The sequence below is a fragment of the Gadus chalcogrammus genome, unplaced genomic scaffold, assembly GCF_026213295.1.
Source record: "Gadus chalcogrammus isolate NIFS_2021 unplaced genomic scaffold, NIFS_Gcha_1.0 GACHA053, whole genome shotgun sequence".
In the NCBI taxonomy this organism is placed as follows: Eukaryota; Metazoa; Chordata; class Actinopteri; order Gadiformes; family Gadidae; genus Gadus; species Gadus chalcogrammus.
The window spans coordinates 6,710-27,044 of NW_026613488.1; the positions used below are offsets into that span (position 1 = coordinate 6,710).

Consider the following 20,335-nt stretch of genomic DNA (forward strand, 5'->3'; position numbering starts at 1 on the left):
GCGGATCATCTCTCACAGCTGTCATCCAGAGAACGTTGCTCTGTGGTGTTCTCTGGTGTTCTGTGTGATGAAGTGGATTGGCTCGTTATCACTGCCTCGTTCGTTTCTGGTCTGCTCTCTGAATGCGTCTAGAGCCGTTCAGCGTCACAACAACCGCTGATCTGGTTTGATCCGGTCTGTATCTGGTTGGATCTGGTTTAATCTGGTCATTATCTGGTTTGATCTGGTCAGTATCTGGATTGATCTGGTTTGATCTGCTCCCCATCTGGTTTGATCCGGTCAGTATCTGGTTTGATCCGGTCAGTATCTGTTTGATTGGTCAGTATCTGGTTTGATCTGGTCTCATTGGTCAGTATGCTGAACGTCATGAGGAATGGAAACCAGAATTTCTTTTTGCCTGCAAGTCAACCACAAAATATGAACAACATATATGTACAAATAGCTATATTTATACTTTATACATGTGAAATAACATAACGGGTAACATTACTAGTTAGATGAGTAGTCTGAGTAGTCTCTGAGTTAGTCTGACTAGCCCAAACTTTATGGGTATTCTTCAGAAGCTTCAGAGCGGCGTCTGCTAGCCTTGTTCAGACCGGAGCTAGCTGCTCTGTTCCCGCGCAGTTCTGCTGCTGCTGTGGAAGAAGTTAGGCCTCCCCCCTCCCTCCCCCCCTCCCCCCTCCCCTCTCCCCTCTCCCGTCTCCCCTCTCCCCTCTCCCCTCCCCCTCCCCCTCCCCTCTCCCGTCTCCTCTCTCCCCTCTCCCCTCTCCCCTCCCCCTCAGCCATCCTCCCCCTCTCCCCTCCCTCACCCGTCTTCCCTCTCCCCTCTCTCCTCCCCCCTGTCCTACCCCTCCCTCCCCTCCCCTCCCTCCCCTTCCTCCCCCCCCCTCCCGACGGGAGCTCTGGAGCCAGTTACCCCGCTGGAGTGTTGGAGGCTCTCCTAAATATTTTCAGGATGACAATATAATCTGACTGGCTGGGCTGCGCTCCTAAAACACACACACACACACACACACACACACACACACACACACACACACACACACCCTTACAGGGGGTAGCAGGGCTCCTCCAGACTGTGTGTGTGTTAACGGACCCCCCCCTGTGTCTCTCTCTCCACAGAGCGCTCCAGGGCTTCGAGAGCCCCCTTGTGAACCGTAGCCAGCGCTCCGACCCCGCACCCCGGAAGAATCTCCGTCTTTTTTTTATCCCAGTCGGAGATCTTTTTTCTAATCTTTTTTAAACGCACAAACGCTCCCGACGCACGCACACGTCCCCCGCACCCCCCCAGCGAGGCCCCAGAGGAGCCCCCCCCCCCCCAGAGGATGCTGGAGGTGCAGGAGGAGCGGCCAGCGGCGGCCGGGGCAGCGGCGACACACTTCAACAAGAAGGAGCGGGGGAAGAAGGAGCGGGAGGACGGCAAGGACGGGCGGGGGGGCCCGGGCGGGGCGGGGGGGCCCGGCGCCGGGCGGGGGGGCCCGGCGGGGCGGGGGGGCCCGGCGCCGGGCCCCGGAACGTGCGGGCCAAGGCGCCGCTGTCGCACGCCGGCAGCCCCCACCAGCTGATCACCCCCCCCTGCTCGGTGGTCCTCGGAGCGCCGTCCATGCACGCCAGCCGGCTGAAGAACTCCCCCACGGCCAACACGCAGAGGTGAGACAGGCTGAAGGACAGACAGACAGACAGGCTGAAGGACAGACAGGCTGACAGACAGACAGGCTGACAGATAGACAGAAGGACAGATAGACAGAAGGACAGACAGACAGACAGGCTGACAGATAGACAGGCTGACAGATAGACAGAAGGACAGACAGACAGGCTGACAGACAGGCTGACAGACAGACAGACAGACAGACAGGCTGACAGACAGGCTGACAGACAGGCAGACAGACAGACAGACAGACAGACAGGCTGACAGACGGGCTGACAGACAGGCTGACAGAGAGACAGGCTGACAGAGAGACAGGCAGGCAGGCAGGCAGGCTGACAGACGGACAGGCTGAGGGACAGACAGGGTGACAGACAGACTGCCAACAGTCAGACAGGCTGAAGGACAGACAGACAGGCTGACAGACAGGCTGACAGACAGGCTGACAGACAGGCTGACAGACAGGCTGACAACAGACAGACAGACAGACAGACAGACAGACAGACAGACAGACAGACAGACAGACAGACAGACAGACAGACAGACAGACAGACAGACAGACCCCCACTGTGTGGAGGGGGGTTGGTGTGTGGGTTGGGTGAAGGTGTGTGTTTGGTGTAGCCAGGTGTCGTCGGTTCAAGCATGTGGGTAATGTTGTGTTATCTTGCAAACAGATGTGTGTTTGGTTGTGCTGCAGGCAGATACGTGTTGTGTTGGATATAGAAATGTATTAGCGGTAGATATGTGTTGGCGGTATAGATACGTGTTGTGTTGGAGGTATAGATACGTGTTGGTGGTATAGATACGTGTTGTGTTGGTGGTATAGATACGTGTTGTGTTGGAGGTATAGATACGTGTTGTGTTGGAGGTATAGATACGTGTTGTGTTGGTGGTATAGATACGTGTTGTGTTGGTGGTATAGATACGTGTTGTGTTGGAGGTATAGATACGTGTTGTGTTGGTGGTATAGATACGTGTTGTGTTGGCGGTATAGATACGTGTTGTGTTGGAGGTATAGATACGTGTTGTGTTGGCGGTATAGATACGTGTTGTGTTGGCGGTATAGATACGTGTTGGTGGTATAGATACGTGTTGTGTTGGCGGTATAGATACGTGTTGTGTTGGCGGTATAGATACGTGTTGCGTTGGTGGTATAGATACGTGTTGTGTTGGAGGTATAGATACGTGTTGGTGGTATAGATACGTGTTGTGTTGGTGGTATAGATACGTGTTGTGTTGGAGGTATAGATACGTGTTGTGTTGGCGGTATAGATACGTGTTGTGTTGGAGGTATAGATACGTGTTGTGTTGGAGGTATAGATATGTGTTGTGTTGGCGGTATAGATATGTGTTGTGTTGGCGGTATAGATACGTGTTGTGTTGGCGGTATAGATACGTGTTGTGTTGGCGGTATAGATACGTGTTGTGTTGGCGGTATAGATACGTGTTGTGTTGGCGGTATAGATACGTGTTGTGTTGGCGGTATAGATGCGTGTTGTGTTGGCGGTATAGATGCGTGTTGTGTTGGCGGTATAGATACGTGTTGTGTTAGCGGTATAGATACGTGTTGTGTTGGCGGTATAGATACGTGTTGTGTTGGAGGTATAGATACGTGTTGTGTTGGAGGTATAGATACGTGTTGTGTTGGTGGTATAGATACGTGTTGCGTTAGCGGTATAGATACGTGTTGTGTTGGCGGTATAGATACGTGTTGTGTTGGCGGTATAGATACGTGTTGTGTTGGCGGTATAGATACGTGTTGTGTTGGCGGTATAGATACGTGTTGGAGGTATAGATACGTGTTGTGTTGGCGGTATAGATACGTGTTGGCGGTATAGATACGTGTTGTGTTGGCGGTATAGATACGTGTTGTGTTGGTGGTATAGATACGTGTTGTGTTGGCGGTATAGATACGTGTTGTGTTGGTGGTATAGATACGTGTTGTGTTGGCGGTATAGATACGTGTTGTGTTGGCGGTATAGATACGTGTTGTGTTGGCGGTATAGATACGTGTTGTGTTGGCGGTATAGATACGTGTTGTGTTGGCGGTATAGATACGTGTTGTGTTGGCGGTATAGATACGTGTTGTGTTGGCGGTATAGATACGTGTTGTGTTGGAGGTATAGATACGTGTTGGCGGTATAGATACGTGTTGTGTTGGCGGTATAGATACGTGTTGTGTTGGCGGTATAGATACGTGTTGTGTTGGCGGTATAGATACGTGTTGTGTTGGCGGTATAGATACGTGTTGTGTTGGCGGTATAGATACGTGTTGTGTTGGCGGTATAGATACGTGTTGTGTTGGCGGTATAGATACGTGTTGCTGTGTGTTGTTGGGTTTCTGCAGATGCATGTGTTGGAAACAGACGAGCATTGTGTTGGCGATGTGCTGTATTGAGATGCTTGTTGGCTTGAGTTTCACCGGGAGGAACGATGAACAGGAGTAAATCAGTCTATGGGCCTCCCCATCAATGGGAACACGTACACGCACGCACGCACACGCAGCACACAGCGCCTCTGTGGGTTTGCTCCGCCGGTAGTGAAACGTTATCTCGACGCTGCGTGCTCCAGTGGGCACCGCGCCACTGCTGGAGCTCTCTGATCAGCTGTTGAGCCTGGAGCCTGGCTCAGGGGGAGCCTGGGGTTAGTCTGGGGCCCCCCGGTCTGGGGTTAGTCTGGGGGGGCCCCGGTCTGGGGTTAGTCTGGGGGCCCCCGGTCTGGGGTTAGTCTGGGGGCCCCCGGTCTGGGGTTAGTCTGGGGGCCCCCGGTCTGGGGTTAGTCTGGGGGGCCCCGGTCTGGGGTTAGTCTGGGGGGCCCCGGTCTGGGGTTAGTCTTGGGGGCCCCGGTCTTGGGTTAGTCTGGGGTCTAGGGTTAGTCTGGGGTCTAGGGTTAGTCTGGGGTCTAGGGTTAGTCTAGGGTTAGTCTGGGGTCTAGGGTTAGTCCCGGTCTAGGGTTAGTCTGGGGTCTAGGGTTAGTCTGGGGTCTAGGGTTAGTCCCGGCCTAGGGTTAGTCCCGGTCTAGGGTTAGTCTGGGGTCTAGGGTTAGTCCCGGTCTAGGGTTAGTCTGGGGTCTAGGGTTAGTCCCGGTCTAGGGTTAGTCCCGGTCTAGGGTTAGTCTGGGGTCTAGGGTTAGTCTGGGGTCTAGGGTTAGTCTGGGGTCTAGGGTTAGTCCCGGTCTAGGGTTAGTCCCGGCCTAGGGTTAGTCCCGGTCTAGGGTTAGTCTGGGGTCTAGGGTTAGTCCCGGTCTAGGGTTAGTCTGGGGTCTAGGGTTAGTCCCGGTCTAGGGTTAGTCTGGGGTCTAGGGTTAGTCCCGGTCTAGGGTTAGTCTGGGGTCTAGGGTTAGTCTGGGGTCTAGGGTTAGTCCCGGTCTAGGGTTAGTCCCGGCCTAGGGTTAGTCTGGGGTCTAGGGTTGGTCCCGGTCTAGGGTTAGTCCCGGTCTCGGGTTAGTCCCGGCCTAGGGTTAGTCTGGGGTCTAGGGTTAGTCCCGGTCTAGGGTTAGTCCCGGTCTAGGGTCTGTCTGAGAAGGCCTCCGGCCGGGTGCTCCCTCTGTGGGCCTGAGGCTCAGAGGACGTGGAGGTTGGAGGTTCTTCTGCCCGCTGACTCACCGGCCGGGAACCTCTGGAAACAGCTGTTGGCTCTGCCAGCGCAGGTGTGTGTGTGTGTGTGTGTGTGTGTGTGTGTGTGTGTGTGTGTGTGTGTGTGTGTGTGTGTGTGTGTGTGTGTGTGTGTGTGTGTGTGTGTGTGTGTGTGTGTGTGTGTGTGTGTGTGTGTGTGCACGCTGGTGCGTTGGATTCGTGTGAACCGGGCTTTACATTTTGAGATTTAGGGCAGAATTCACCTTCCTGGATCCCACAACGATCCTTTCACAGCCTTCACAGCCATCGCATCCTATCTGTCCTCTTCGCCCAGTTTCCTTCTCTCTCTCTCTCCCTCTCTCTCTCCCTCTCTCTCTCCCTCCCTCTCATTGTGTTCAAGTGGTGCTGAACACACCCGTGGAGTCTGGGGAAAGTTTAGAGATCAGAGGAGGATGCTTAGTGGGCCAGCTCTCCTGTTCAGGGGGAACACGCTAGCTGAACGCTGGGCATTCTCTCAGTTTGTCCATTAAATAAATTACATGAAACTGTCATGTTTTGTTTTTTAGACATTACATATTTTGCTGGTGACACTTGTTCAGCTCTGAGAGTCTTTTTCCATTTTGGTGCATGAGTTTCCTTTTCTGTGTTCTTATTGTAGCTACGGGAGATGTTGTTTGAGGTCTGCACGACGCGGTCGTCATCCTACTTTATCACACGACAGTTTGAACTCCAGTCACCGAGGGCGGAGGTGGTGGTGGTCCTCAGTGGCGTGGGGTTCCCAGTGTCCTGGGAATGGAAGGCTTCTCTCCTGGTCCAGGGCCGTCAGCAGGCTGCAGGGCCTCTCTCCTGGTCAGGCTGCGGGGGGCTTCTCTCCTGGTCCAGGGCCGTCAGCAGGCTGCAGGGCCTCTCTCCTGGTCAGACTGCGGGGGGCTCTCTCCTGGCCTGAGGCCGTCAGCAGGCTGCGGGGGGCTCTCTCCTGGCCTGAGGCCGTCAGCAGGCTGCGGGGGGCTACTCTCCTGGCCTGAGGCGGCGTGTTGCTCTGTGTTGACCCCTTGTGGTGTGGAGGAGCAGGACGGGACGCTGAAACAGACACAAGCAGAGCCGTCGTTGGTTATTGAAGGTGGATTGTTCGAGAAACGGGTTCCGGCGGGTTCCTCGCGATGCGATGGAACGACGAGCGGCTCAGGACCAATCGGTATCGGTCGCGTAGCTGTAGAAGTTGGGATCCTGTAGAAGTTGGGATTGGATATTTGGTGAATTTTTGGGTTTAACCTTTTCTGTGGTTGGCAAGTTGTTGCCAGTTGTTCATTATGAAAGATCCAAACAAGAATACAAAAAAGATGCACATCAACAGTGAGCACGCTACAACGCCCCCTGTAGGACTGTACCATTACCGTTCCCATTATCATAATGTTTACGTTTCTGGCTTGAAAATTTCTTGAAAGTAAATTTGCAGTCCACCTGACGATACAACCACTGGGGAATCAATGAATCCCGGAGCCCACATGAATCTATATGTTTACCACCCCTCGATTTGACTACACATGGCAATGGGCCGGACCGTTCCACTGTGTGATGATAACACTGTCCCCCCCCCCTGTCCCCCCTCCAGCCCTAAACCCAAGACGGAGGCCATGGTGCGCTCCCCCCCTGTCATGTCCCCCTCCACTGCCGGCCAGATGGACTCTAAACCGCCCAACCAGGGGAAGCCAGGAAGTGCGGGCGGCCAATCGCAGCCCTCCCCCTCGGACCCAAAGTCCCTGGGGGCCAAGGGGGCCGGGGGCGTGGCCGGGGGCGTGGCCGGGGGCGTGGCCGGGGGCGTGGCCGGGGGCATGGGGATGAAGAACGGCCAGGGCCTGACCTCCGGCCCCGGCTCCAAGGTCAAGGTGAAGCGGGAAAGAAGCACGTCGGTGGAGTCGTACGAGCTGCCGGAGACGGGACCGCCCACCGGAGAGGAGAAGGGTGAGTGAGGAGCTGGTGGGACCGGAGACCTCCTCTAGGGGGGGAGACCTCCTCTAGGGGGGAGACCTCCTCGACTGGGGAGACCTCCTCAGTGGGGAGACCTCCTCGACTGGGGAGACCTCCTCTAGGGGGGAGACCTCCTCTAGGGGGGAGACCTCCTCGACTGGGGAGACCTCCTCGACTGGGGAGACCTCCTCGACTGGGGAGACCTCCTCAGTGGGGAGACCTCCTCAGTGGGGAGACCTCTACTGGGGAGACCTCTACTGGGGAGACCTCCTCAGTGGGGAGACCTCTACTGGGGAGACCTCCTCAGTGGGGAGACCTCCTCTAGGGGGGAGACCTCCTCGACTGGGGAGACCTCCTCAGTGGGGAGACCTCCTCAGTGGGGAGACCTCTACTGGGGAGACCTCCTCAGTGGGGAGACCTCCTCAGTGGGGAGACCTCTACTGGGGAGACCTCCTCAGTGGGGAGACCTCCTCAGTGGGGAGACCTCTACTGGGTAGACCTCCTCAGTGGGGAGACCTCCTCAGTGGGGAGACCTCTACTGGGGAGACCTCCTCAGTGGGGAGACCTCCTCTAGGGGGGAGACCTCCTCGACTGGGGAGACCTCCTCAGTGGGGAGACCTCCTCAGTGGGGAGACCTCTACTGGGGAGACCTCCTCAGTGGGGAGACCTCCTCAGTGGGGAGACCTCTACTGGGGAGACCTCCTCAGTGGGGAGACCTCCTCAGTGGGGAGACCTCTACTGGGTAGACCTCCTCAGTGGGGAGACCTCCTCAGTGGGGAGACCTCTACTGGGGAGACCTCCTCAGTGGGGAGACCTCCTCTGCTGACGAGGTCTTGGTTTGAGTCTCTGCGTGTGACCGGAGGGGGTTCATAGATAGATCAGATATGATATTTGATATGATATCGATATTACGATGTAAAGGTGGCAACTCTGAAATGGGTTCTACTGAAAACCGATATCAAATTATTACTATTGTCATGTTTCCATCAGAAGTATGATGTTGATTAAAGCTTTTGTTAAGATTTCTTATGCATTTAAATGGAAAGGAGCCACTAAACTTTGATTGGCTGAGTAGCAGAAGTGAAGCCAACATTTAAATAACAACACAAACAAATCATGATAAACCACGCAGCTGTTCACCCCTCAGATTGTTCATTTCCATTGAGCAGAATCTAAAGAACGAGGTTCCATGCTGACTTAGCCTAACGTTTGTGTGCTGCACTCAGGAGAGACCTACCACCGAGGCCTGGGTTCCATTATCCAGCCAATTAAACAATAATTAGTGTCAGCACAACGTCACTTTATTGACATTTGTCCTTGATTTTTTTAAATGTGTTTCGCTAATTGACAGACAAATAATTCCTCTGCTAATTGCTCAGTGCATTTGTGCGTGTGTGTGTGTGTGTGCGCGTGTGTGTCGGGTCAATTAGCGGAAGGGTTTTTGCAAGTGGCTCGTTGTACGAGGAGGCTGAGCTGTTGATGAATACGTTCTCTGCTCTCTGACTGTCTCCCTGACTGTGTCTGACTGTACTCTCTGACTGTGTCTGACTGTACTCTCTGACTGTGTCTGACTGTACTCTCTGGCTGTGTCTGACTGTACTCTCTGACTGTACTCTCTGACTGTACTCCCTGGCTGTGTCTGACTGTACACTCTGTGTCTGACTGTCTCCCTGGCTGTGTCTGACTGTACTCTCTGACTCTGTGTCTGACTGTGTCTGACTGTACTCTCTGGCTGTGTCTGACTGTACTCTCTGACTGTGTCTGACTGTACTCTCTGACTGTGTCTGACTGTCTCCCTGGCTGTGTCTGACTGTACTCTCTGACTGTCTGACTGTACTCTCTGACTGCCTGACTGTACTCTCTGACTGTCTGACTGTACTCCCTGACTGTCTGACTGTACTCTCTGACTGTGTCTGACTGTACTCCCCGACTGTCTGACTGTACTCTCTGACTGTGTCTGACTGTCTCCCCAACTGTCTGACTGTCTCCCTGGCTGTGTCTGACTGTCTGACTGTACTCCCTGGCTGTGTCTGACTGTGTCTGACTGTCTCCCTGACTGTCTGACTGTACTCTCTGGCTGTGTCTGACTGTCTCCCTGACTGTCTGACTGTACTCTCTGACTGTCTGACTGTCTCCCTGCTCTCCGGCCCCCAGACAGCAGCAGGGTGAAGCGTATGTGCGTGGCGGAGAGGCGGCAGCCCTACAGCGGGGCGGACTGGTGCTCCGGGGGGGAGAGCGACGAGGACGACAAAGGCTTCTTCAGTGAGTAGCGCTCCTCCTCTCCTCTGGGAGGACCTGTGGAGCGCGGTGGGGATCGGAGCCTCGGGAGGAGGGAGGGCCCAGCGGGTAGGGTCTGGACTCTGATGAGTCAGAGCACCGCCCGCTCCTCCCTGGGCTCCCCCAGCGCTGAGCCGATGCCCTCAAGCACCTCGGTCTGGTTCTGGGGGCACGGGGCGCCGGACGGACGGCTGGGGGGAGTCTACCAGCCAATCAGGGAAGGGATGTCCTGATTGGTCCGAAACACGCAGAGCGTTTCACGCTTATTCAGAAGGTTATGGTTATGGGCATAAGGGCATTTCTAGGTCTTGTTCTCTCACGGTCTAAGTCTTGTTCTCTCACAATCCATAATATATTACCAATACACAATACAAAAACATAAATACTTGATACAAATACATAAATACTTGATACAAATACATAAATACATGATATAAATATCTAATACAAATACATGATACGATAATACAAATACCAGAATATCAGAATGAGAAGAGAAGCAAAGAAAACTGAAAGCATTTATTTTATATATTCCGATCAACAGAAGTCATCTAATGGTAGAATAATCAGTGTCCAGAATTAGGATCTGATTTGAGATCTGTCAACAAACGGACTGGTTTCATCACTGGTGTGTTTCCCAGTGTGTGTTTGATATGTACTTAATTGCATGCTGGCGTGTATCTGAGCATGCATGCTGGTTGCTCTGTGCTAGCCAGCGTGCTAGGGTAACTGGCTGATGCTAGCTGCTCTGTGCTAGCCGGCGTGCTAGGAGAACTGGCTGATGCTAGCTGCTCTGTGCTAGCCGGCGTGCTAGGAGAACTGGCTGATGCTAGCTGCTCTGTGCTAGCCGGCGTGCTAGGAGAACTGGCTGATGCTAGCTGCTCTGTGCTAGCTGGCGTGCTAGGATAACTGGCTGATGCTAGCTGCTCTGTGCTAGCCGGTGTGCTAGGAGAACTGGCTGATGTTAGCTGCTCTATGCTAGCCGGCGTGCTAGGAGAACTGGCTGATGCTAGCTGCTCTGTGCTAGCCGGCGTGCTAGGAGAACTGGCTGATGCTAGCTGCTCTGTGCTAGCCGGCGTGCTAGGAGAACTGGCTGATGCTAGCTGCTCTGTGCTAGCCGGCGTGCTAGGATAACTGGCTGATGCTAGCTGCTCTGTGCTAGCCAGTGTGCTAGGAGAACTGGCTGATGTTAGCTGCTCTATGCTAGCCGGCGTGCTAGGAGAACAGGGCTGATGCTAGCTGCTCTGTGCTAGCCGGTGTGCTAGGAGAGCTGGCTGATGCTAGCTGCTCTGTGCTAGCCGGTGTGCTAGGAGAACTGGCTGATCCTAGCTGCTCTGTGCTAGCCGGCGTGCTAGGAGAGCCAGCTGTGCGATGCTAACCCTGCCCTCTCCTTGTCCCCCTTCAGACTGTAACTCTGGCGACGTGAAGCCACAGGACGCCATCTCCCACTCGACCTCCAACGCCGGGCTCAGCCGCGCCTCCACACCTTCCCACAATGCACTGGGGGGTCAGGTCTCCGTGACGGAGCCCAGCAGCGGCCAGAAGGCGGGGTCAAAGGTCGTCTACGTCTTCACCACCGAGATGGCCAACAAGTAAGCATCTGTCGGCGTTGGGTTGGTTTGAACGGCTGAATGGTCATCCCTTCACCCCCACATCCCTGTTCCACCACCTCACCGTACCCGACCCTTCACCCCCACATCCCTGTTCCACCACCTCACCGTACCGACCCATCTCCTCGGCCCATAACGACGGCTCAGTGGCCGACAGAGAAGCTCAGCCCTGCACCTCTGTTTATTTAGAGCTGGATTTGGGCTTTTCCGAGGACTCTTCCAACGCTCAGGGCTGACCAGCTCAGGCCTAACATGGTTAATCTGGGTCTTCGCTGTCCAATCGTTCTTTGTTGTTCTTCACGCTCAGTAAATGGACTGCGATTTTACAGCGCTTTTCTAACCAGTGGCCACTCAAAATGCTGTACAATATTGCCTCACATTCACCCATTCATGCACACATTCACCCACCGACGGCGGAGTCACCCCCGCAGGGCGACAGCCAGCTGGTCTGGAGCAGTCAGGGTGAGGCGTCTCGCTCAGGGACACCTCCACACTCGGCTAGGAGGAGCCAGGGATCGAACTAGCAACCCTCCGGTTACCAGTCGCCCCGCTCTACCTCCTGAGCCACACGCCGCCCAAGGTAGAGCGGGGATGTGGCAGTACATGCTGCCGCTTCTCTCTCCCCCATTGGCCCGTTTGTGGGTCTGAGAGAGAGAGCGAGCGCACGGTGAGCGATTACAATTAAAGATCAGAGTGCTGGGTGACTCTGTGCGTCTGGTGTGTGACAGGGTTTGTTTACTCTGCTGACCTTGGCCCCCCCTTCAGGGACTCATCAGAACCCATTCTGCCTCACTGCTTCACACACACACACACACACACACACACACACACACACACACACACACACACACACACACACACACACACACACACACACACACACACACACACACACACACACACACACACACACACACACACACACACACACACACACACACACACACACACTGTGCCTTGTGACAGATATCTGACCGTCTTGCGTCTCCTCCTCAGGGCGGCCGATGCGGTTCTGACCGGTCACACAGAAAACATCATCAGCTTCCACATGAAGAACATCTCCAACAACAAGGAGAAGGCCCACCTCCTCCTGGTAAACATCACCGCACGCACGCACGCACGCACGCACGCACGCACGCACGCACGCACACACACGCTGAAATGTATATGATGATTTAAAACCCAGAGTTATTACGATACCGAAACTAGAATGGGAACTTCCTCCGTTACTGCCTTAAATCGGGTATCGGCGAGTACGCAAGTCTATGCTCCGATCCGGTATGATCAGTTGGTTCATTTAGTACCCAGAGAACGTCCCTACACTACGACGTCCCTACACTACGGTGTCCCTACACCACGGTGTCCCTACACTACGGTGTCCCTACACTACCGCGTCCCTACACTACCGCGTCCCTACACTACGGTGTCCCTACACTACGGTGTCCCTACACTACGGTGTCCCTACACTACGGTGTCCCTACACTACGGTGTCCCTACACTACGGCGTCCCTACACTACGGCGTCCCTACACTACCGCGTCCCTACACTACCGCGTCCCTACACTACGGCGTCCCTACACTACGGCGTCCCTACACTACGGTGTTAGGCTGAGATTGTTAACGCTCGGAGGTGGGAAGTCGGAGAAACACGGATTCATGGACGCTTAACTACAAGAATACAAATGTATTAGAATTATAGATTATTAATGTAAATGGTCGACAGTCAGTCCACCGCCATTGCTGTCGTCCTAAGAGAACCCTTCAATGAGCACTAAGAGCTGTCAGTAGTTAACCAGTCCCTCCAGAAAAATGCGGTGTTTTTTTGTGATTGTTGCGTCCGAAAATCCTTGATTATGCAGCACGTTTTCTTAAAAAATGCAATGAATTATGCAGCATATTTATGCAATTTTATGCGATGAAATTGCGGGAACTTGCAAAAATTGCCGGAACTTGCGAAAAAAATGCAGCTTTTCGATGACGTTCACGTCGCGTAATTACATCACTTCATAACATTCCCATGGCAACAGGGGGAAATGGCTGCTCTTGTGTGACGTAACATTTTCAACTTTCTGCTAAGATATTTGTGACTTTTTTGCAACGAAAATGCGGGGATTATGAAATCATGCAAGCCCCGCATATTTTGCGCGGAAATTGGTTATTTTTGATTATGCGTTGATTTCTGCGTTCGCATAATCACGTTTTTCTGGAGGGACTGGTACACAGGCTTGATGCTGTATCGGTATATATTTGGTATCGGCCGATACTCAAGTTCAGGAATGGGTATTGGGAAGGAAAACTCGGTGTGGGAGCATCGATACTAACGCACTCCCCTCGCTCCGACAGAACAACGCCCTCCGGAATGAGTCCAAGCCCCCGGGGCAGCCCCAGTCCCACCAGGACCCCCCCCACCAGCCCGGACCCAAGCCCGGCATGACGGACTCCGGCCCGCCCCAGACCTCCAACCAGGGGGCCCAGTCCGGGGTCCAGGCCCAGGAGGGCTCCTCCTCGGGGGGCATGGAGCCTAAGCACCTCCCCGGCAACAGCCCCGGTCACCCCTCGGCCCCCGGCGACCAGCCCCCCGGGGGCCAGCCGGAGGGCGGCGGGGGCCACGGCGGCCCCCAGCAGGGCGACGGGGGGCCGGCGGCGGGGGGCCAGGGCAGCGCGGGCCTGACCCCCCAGCAGCAGCAGCAGCAGCAGCAGCTGGCCCAGGAGCTGCTGAACATGGAGGCCAACACGGACGGGCTGTCCCAGGAGCAGCTGGAGCACCGGCAGCGCTCGCTGCAGACGCTGCGCGACATCCAGCGCATGCTGTTCCCCGACGACCGCGACGCCCCGCCGCCCGGGCCCCCGCAGTGCCACGGGGGCCCCCACGAGGGCGGCCCCGACGGCGGGCCCCGCCGGCCGGAGCAGGGCCCGCTGCAGGCCATGATGGCCCAGTCCCAGAGCCTGGGGCCCCCCGGCGGGCCCCGGCCCCAGGGCCCGCCCTTCGGACCGCCGCACGGCCCCCGGGAGATGCCGCCCTTCCCGCAGGACGACATGGGCCCCCACATGGGGGGCCCGGGCGGCTGCGGGGACGGGGACCAGATGACCCCGGAGCAGGTGGCCTGGCTGAAGCTGCAGCAGGAGTTCTACGAGGAGAAGAAGAGGAAGCAGGAGATGCAGCACCGCCCGCTGCCGCCCGACATGATGATGCACCCCCACGGCCCCCGGGCCATGATGCGCGGGCCCCCGCCGCCCTACCAGATGGGCCCCGGGGAGATGTGGGGGGGCCCCGGGGGGCCCCCGGAGCACTACCAGGAGCGCATGGGCCCCGGGCCCCGCGGCATGCCCCAGCACATGCAGCGCATGCCGGGCTTCCAGGGCATGATGAACCCGGACATGGACGGGCCCCCGCGGCCCGGCATGGGCTGGCCCGACGACATGCCCCCCCGCATGGGGGACCCCAGGATGGGGGACCCCAGGGGCTTCCCCGGGGGCCCTGGAGGGATGTTCGGGGGCCCCGGGGGGCGGGGCGAGCGCTTCCCCAACCCCCAGGCGGTGCAGGAGGCCATGTTCCACCAGGGGATGGGCCCCGGCGGGGGGGGCCCCGGCGGGGGGGGCCCCGGGGACAAGGGCCTCCCGCCCGGCATGATGATGGACATGCAGCGCATGATGGGTCACCAGCGGGGGGGCATGGAGCCCGGGGCCATGGGCATGTTCCCCCGCATGCCGGGGGACGGGCCCATGAGCCCCTCCGCCCGGCTGCAGGGCATGGGGGGCCGCGAGATGGGGCCCGAGTTCGGCATGGGCGGGGGCCCGGGGCCCCACATGCACCCGTCCAAACTGCGCGGGGAGCCGCCCATGAACATGAGCCCCGACGAGATGATGAGGATGAGGGCGGGCGGGGGGCCCCCCATGGAGAACATGGGCCCCCAAGGCCGGCCCATGCAGGGGCCTCCGTTCCCGGACCAGGGCCAGCCGGGAGACTTCCCCATGGGCCCGGGGCGGCCCTTCCCGGGGGGCCCTGGGGGCATGAGGGGCCCCCACGGGGAGCAGGGTCCCTTCGGCCCCGAGCACCGGCCCGGGGGCCCCGCCAGCGGCAACGGGCGGCTGAACCACCTCCCCCCGGGGGGGGGGCCCGGGCCCGGCCAGAGGGGCCGCAAGCCGGCTGACCTCAACGTCCAGGCGGGGGGGGGCAACTCCCCCAGCATCAACCCCCTCAAGTCCCCCCCCCTGCGGCAGGTCCAGTCCCCCATGATGGGCTCCCCCTCCGGGAACCTCAAGTCCCCCCAGACGGCGTCCCAGCTGGCCGGCATGCTGTCCGGCCCCCCGGGGCCCAACGCCCCGCCCACGGGCGGCCCCCAGAGCTCGGGGCCCATGAAGTCCCCCCACTCCATGATGGGCTCCGCCGGGGCCTCCCCGGTGCACATGAGGTCCCCGTCTCTCCCCAACCCCTCCCCGGGGTGGGCCTCGTCCCCCAAGCCCCCCATGCAGAGTCCGGGGGTCCCGCCGCAGGGGGGCAAGCCCCCCCTCAACATCACCTCGCCCAACATGATGGGCAACATGGAGCAAGGTAGGCCCCTCCCCTTCCTGTTGTCCAGTACCCTTCAGTACGTAGGCCCCTCCCCTTCCTGTAGTCCAGTCCACTTCAGTACTTAGGCCGCCTCCCCTTCCTGTTGTCCGGTACCCTTCAGTACGTAGGCCCCTCCCCTTCCTGTTGTCCGGTACCCTTCAGTAGGTAGGCCCCTCCCCTTCCTGTTGTCCGGTTCCCTTCAGTAGGTAGGCCCCTCCCCTTCCTGTTGTCCGGTCCCCTTCAGTAGGTAGGCCCCTCCCCTGCTTGTGAACGAATCAATGCTCAGTGGTAGTGATAGGGCTCTGAATCCGTCTCCGGATCTACTTTCTGGACTGACATGTATCTGCGTCTCAGCGGTCAACTTATTCTACTAATTGGTGCCTTTTACTTCTTTTGATACTGAACTATCATTCTTGCCTACAACGCATTCAATCCAGCAACACAATTTAGGCAAAACACAATAATCATATGAATGTGTTAATGAACATTAGAAGTACCTGGTGTGAGCAGGTCATTAGATACAGCACGGCTAGGTGTCTTGACGTTCACTTTACGCTAACCTCTGTTAGAAGAAGGCTGCAGTTTGACAATGAATCCAGGATCAATGCACAGAGCGAACTCACACCAGGCCAGCCGCTTTTACCACGACATGCTAATTAAAGCAAAGCCTTATAAGGTCTCGTTTCCGGAATCTAGGATTACAATGGTTCTCTTCATAGCAATTTGATGCATCGTTCATCAAACACACCGCGTTCTAGTGGCAGGGGCTGATCAACGCAGTCCAGTGGCGCCCCCCTGTGGTCAAACACAGGAACTGACAGCTGAGTGAGCTATGATTGATCTGTAATCTGTTGATCTGTTCTGCTTCCTGTTGCAGTTGTGTTTATTTATTTTTTTAATTACATTTTTGGTTATGATGCTCTCGTCGGGTTCCAGCATACATTTAAATATTAGTTCCCATGGCGATACGCCCCACAGGTCGGTGGGTATCAGGTTGGGACAGGATTGGTCGAGTGGTGCGGTGTCTGAGCCCGGTATTGTAGAGCTAGAACTAGTTAGAGCCGGTTGAGCGCGAGGCAGGACGGCGTCCGGAGACTACGGAGACATAGACCTTCCTTCATACTTAACTTAACTGAACCTAACTTAACTTAACCCAACTCTGTTTATCTTTTTGTGTTCCTCTCCAGGTGGCAACGGGCCCCCCTCCGCCCCCCCCTCCTCGGGGGCCCCCTCGGGCCCCATGTCCCACCCGGGCAACGTGCCCTCGGGCAGCCCCTACACCATCCCCCCCGAGCCCACGCTGTCCCAGAACCCGCTGTCCATCATGATGTCCCGCATGTCCAAGTTCGCCATGCCGAGCTCCACGCCGCTGTACCACGACGCCATCAAGACGGTGGCCAGCTCCGACGACGACTCGCCGCCCGCGCGCTCGCCCAACCTGCCCTCCATGAACAACAACGGTGAGGACCGGGGGTTAGGGTTAGGGTTAGACCGGGGGCCAGACCGGGGGCCAGACCGGGGGTCAGACCGGGGGCCAGACCGGGGGCCAGACCAGGGGCCTAGACCAGGGGCCAGACCAGGGGCCAGACCAGGGGCCAGACCGGGGGCCTAGACCAGGGGCCAGACCGGGGGCCTAGACCAGGGGCCAGACCAGGGGCCAGACCAGGGGCCAGACCAGGGGCCAGACCAGGGGCCAGACCGGGGCCTCGACCGGGGCCCAGACCGGGGCCTCGACTGGGGCCCAGACCGGGGCCTCAGCCTCAGTCAGATTAATCCCCAATCTGGGATCAATGATCCAGAGTCCTGATAATGGACAGATCTCAAGTTATGGTTAGGGTCAGAAATGTTGACACGTAGTCGAGATAACGTCATTGTATAGATAGATCTAGAGATTAACCTCTAGATATTTATATAGATCTAGATCTACAGGGGATTGATCTCGAAACACCTGGAGATAGATAGATAGATGGATGGATAGATGGATGGATGGATGGATGGATGGATGGATGGATGGATGGATATAGATCTATATCCCTCTTCTTGCTTGCTGTATCATCTTATCCTAGCTATCTCTGTTGTATACGGGGAATGGGTTAACTAGTGATGGTTAGTGCTTGGCACTTGGTTCTATGAACATCCTCACTGTGAGGACAGCGATATATTGTTGTTTCTCTCCACAAATGGACTTATCGTATGTTGCTTTGGATTCAAAGCTAAATGTATGAATGATGATGTAGGATAAGTCAGTGTCTAGATAACCGGCCTCGTGCAGAAACGTTTAACGATCCTTTAGTACGCTGAGCACCACTTCCAACCCACTAACGATCCGTCCTCTTCCTCCTCCCGTTGCCGTAGGGATGGGGATGAACCATCACCAGGGCAACCCTCGCATGATGGGCCCCAACAACTCGGGGCCCATGCCGGCCCTCAGCCCGCTGGGCATGACCCCCATGGGCTCCCAGCCCCTGTCCCACGGGATGGCCCCCCAGATGCCCTCCCCCAACGCGGGCCCCAACATGGGCCCCGGCATGATGCCCCACGGCATGATGGTGTCCCACGGCCAGGACCCCGGCATGGGCCCCGGACAGATGATGGCGCAGGGCCGCATGGGGTACCCCCACCGGGGCCAGGGCTACCCGCTGACCCAGTCCCCCTCCCAGCAGGGGCCCTTCTCCCCCCACAACGGCCCCGGGCCCCAGGGCTTCCCCGGCCACCCCATGGGCTTCCAGGGCGAGGGCGGCCCCATGGGGGGCCGCATGGGCAACATGTCCCACGGGGGCGACGGCGGCGGCGGCATGTGCAAGCCCAACCCGTCCGGGGGCCCGGAGTTCGGCGGGATGCAGGGGGGCTTCAGTGACGCGGACCTCCACGAGGTGATGCGGCCGGGGGCCTCGGGGATCCCGGAGTTCGACCTGTCCCGGATCATCCCGTCGGAGAAGCCCAGCCAGACTCTGTCCTACTTCCCCCGGGGGGGGGGCGACCCGGGGGGCAAGCAGCCACACCCCTCCGGCTTCCCCATGCAGGGCATGATGGGCGAGGGGCCCCCCAGGATGGGCATGCCCATGCAGGGGATGGGCGGCATGCCGGGGGGCCCCGGCGGGGGGATGGGCCCCCAAGACATGGCCATGGGGAACCCGGGGGGCCACAACCCCATGCGGCCCCCGGGGTTCATGGGTCAGGGCATGATGGGGCCCCAGCACCGGATGATGTCGCCGGGGGGCCCCGGGGGCATGATGTCCCCCGGGGGGCCCGGCGGGATGATGCAGGGGAGGCAGATGGCCCACCCGGGGCCCGGGGGCTCGCCCAACATGATGATGTCGCTGCAGGGGATGGGCGGGCCCCCGCAGCAGACGATGATGATGGGCCAGATGAGGCCCCGGGGCATGGACATGGACATGGGCTTCAGCCCGGGGCCCGGCATGTTCTGACCGCGCTCCGAGGACGTCCCGGGACGTTCCACGAGCATGGAGGAGGGGGAGCGGTCGTGGGGGGGGGGTGAGGGACTCTAGACCCTGGAGGAGCAGGTCCCGGCGCGTCCTGGGGGCCCCGGCTCCAGGGGCCACAGGGCGGGGGGCGCTGTGGAGTACTTTTGGCCACAAGGACTTTTCGTTTTGGGCTCATGAACTTCAGAATGTATGGATTGTTGTGCATCGATTTCGCTAAAAAAAAAAAGAACTTTCTGGTGTTTTTTGATTATGGGACTTATGAAAGCGCCGTCAAAGAGGATCCGCCTAACTACACGTCGCCGTGGAGACGCCACAGTATATGTCTACTTTTACAAATAAAAAAAAGTCCTGAAAGCGGTCACCGGAGAACGGAGTAAAGACGACTTGTGCTTCGTGAAGATTCAGTGGAACTCCATCTCGTCTCTCCCTCCACAGTTCGGACGGTTTCTGTACAGTATATTCCTGTGAGTGTGTGGGTGTGTGCGCGCCAGAGACTGTGTTTGTGTGGTACGTATGTGTCTGTATGTATAGGCATTCTATCGGTGACCTCTGACCTCCTACCCTCCTTTCATTGGTGGAGGCCTGCCCCCCCCCCACCCCTCTAAAGATACTGTACCGTTTACCATTGGTGGGCTTTTTGAATTTTAGTCTATTTTAATTTCCTTTGTAACTCCAGTGTATAACAAACCAAACGATGACCTCATTAAGATAATAGTATTATTAAAAAAAAAAGCACAACCACGGCCCTGCGGGAGTGTTCCTCCTCCGTCGTGGAGCCGCGGCGCCCGCCTGGCCGCACTTTGATCATCTCCAAAGTCCGTCAGCCCGGGCTCCAGCACGACCCAGCGCTCGGCGTGGATCCCGTTCGTACCGATACGTGCTCCGTGTTCTGCTTTCTGTTGTGTTCCTATGTTCAGTTTTATTTTTTTGATTTTTTTGTTTACGATGCTCTTGTTGAAATCTGGGTATAACAATTTTAAGAAATCATTCCCACAGCAATAATCCCCACATTAAGGAGGTTATCAGGATGGGACGATGGGATTGGTTGATATTCTAGAAGTAGAGCTAGTTAGAGCCGGTTAACGCCAGGAAGGCTGGCCCCATGTCCGGAGTAGACACACGGAAATGTACAACTCTTAATGCTTTCCATCCAGTGGACTTCCTTCTGTTGTATAAGCTTGTCATGTGTTTCTCCTTGGCTTTGGTGCAGAATAGCCTCCCAGGGCTGTGGTGATGGACTACAAATAAAAGATATTGTTTTGGT

At 57.0% G+C, this 20,335-nt stretch overlaps 1 protein-coding gene across 1 annotated transcript; it reads left to right on the plus strand.

Annotated features, from left to right (window-relative positions):
- Nucleotides 1-1,503: 1,503 nt before the first annotated feature.
- On the plus strand, nt 1,504-19,095 carry bcl9 (BCL9 transcription coactivator). The gene is made up of 8 exons (XM_056584972.1): nt 1,504-1,650; nt 6,832-7,181; nt 9,342-9,449; nt 10,870-11,056; nt 12,071-12,167; nt 13,417-15,625; nt 16,813-17,085; nt 17,981-19,095. The coding sequence occupies exons 1-8, from the start codon at nt 1,604-1,606 to the stop codon at nt 19,051-19,053; spliced, it is 4,344 nt and encodes a 1,447-aa protein (XP_056440947.1). The 5' UTR covers nt 1,504-1,603; the 3' UTR covers nt 19,054-19,095.
- Nucleotides 19,096-20,335: the final 1,240 nt, after the last annotated feature.

Excerpts from the sequence above, each read along its gene's own strand:
- bcl9 (XM_056584972.1), top strand. The coding sequence starts at position 1,604 with ATGCACGCCAGCCGGCTGAAGAACTCCCCCACGGCCAACACGCAGAG. Across the intron at positions 7,182-9,341 it reads GCCCACCGGAGAGGAGAAGG|ACAGCAGCAGGGTGAAGCGT; the intron begins GTGAGTGAGGAG and ends TCCGGCCCCCAG. Across the intron at positions 12,168-13,416 it reads AGAAGGCCCACCTCCTCCTG|AACAACGCCCTCCGGAATGA; the intron begins GTAAACATCACC and ends TCGCTCCGACAG.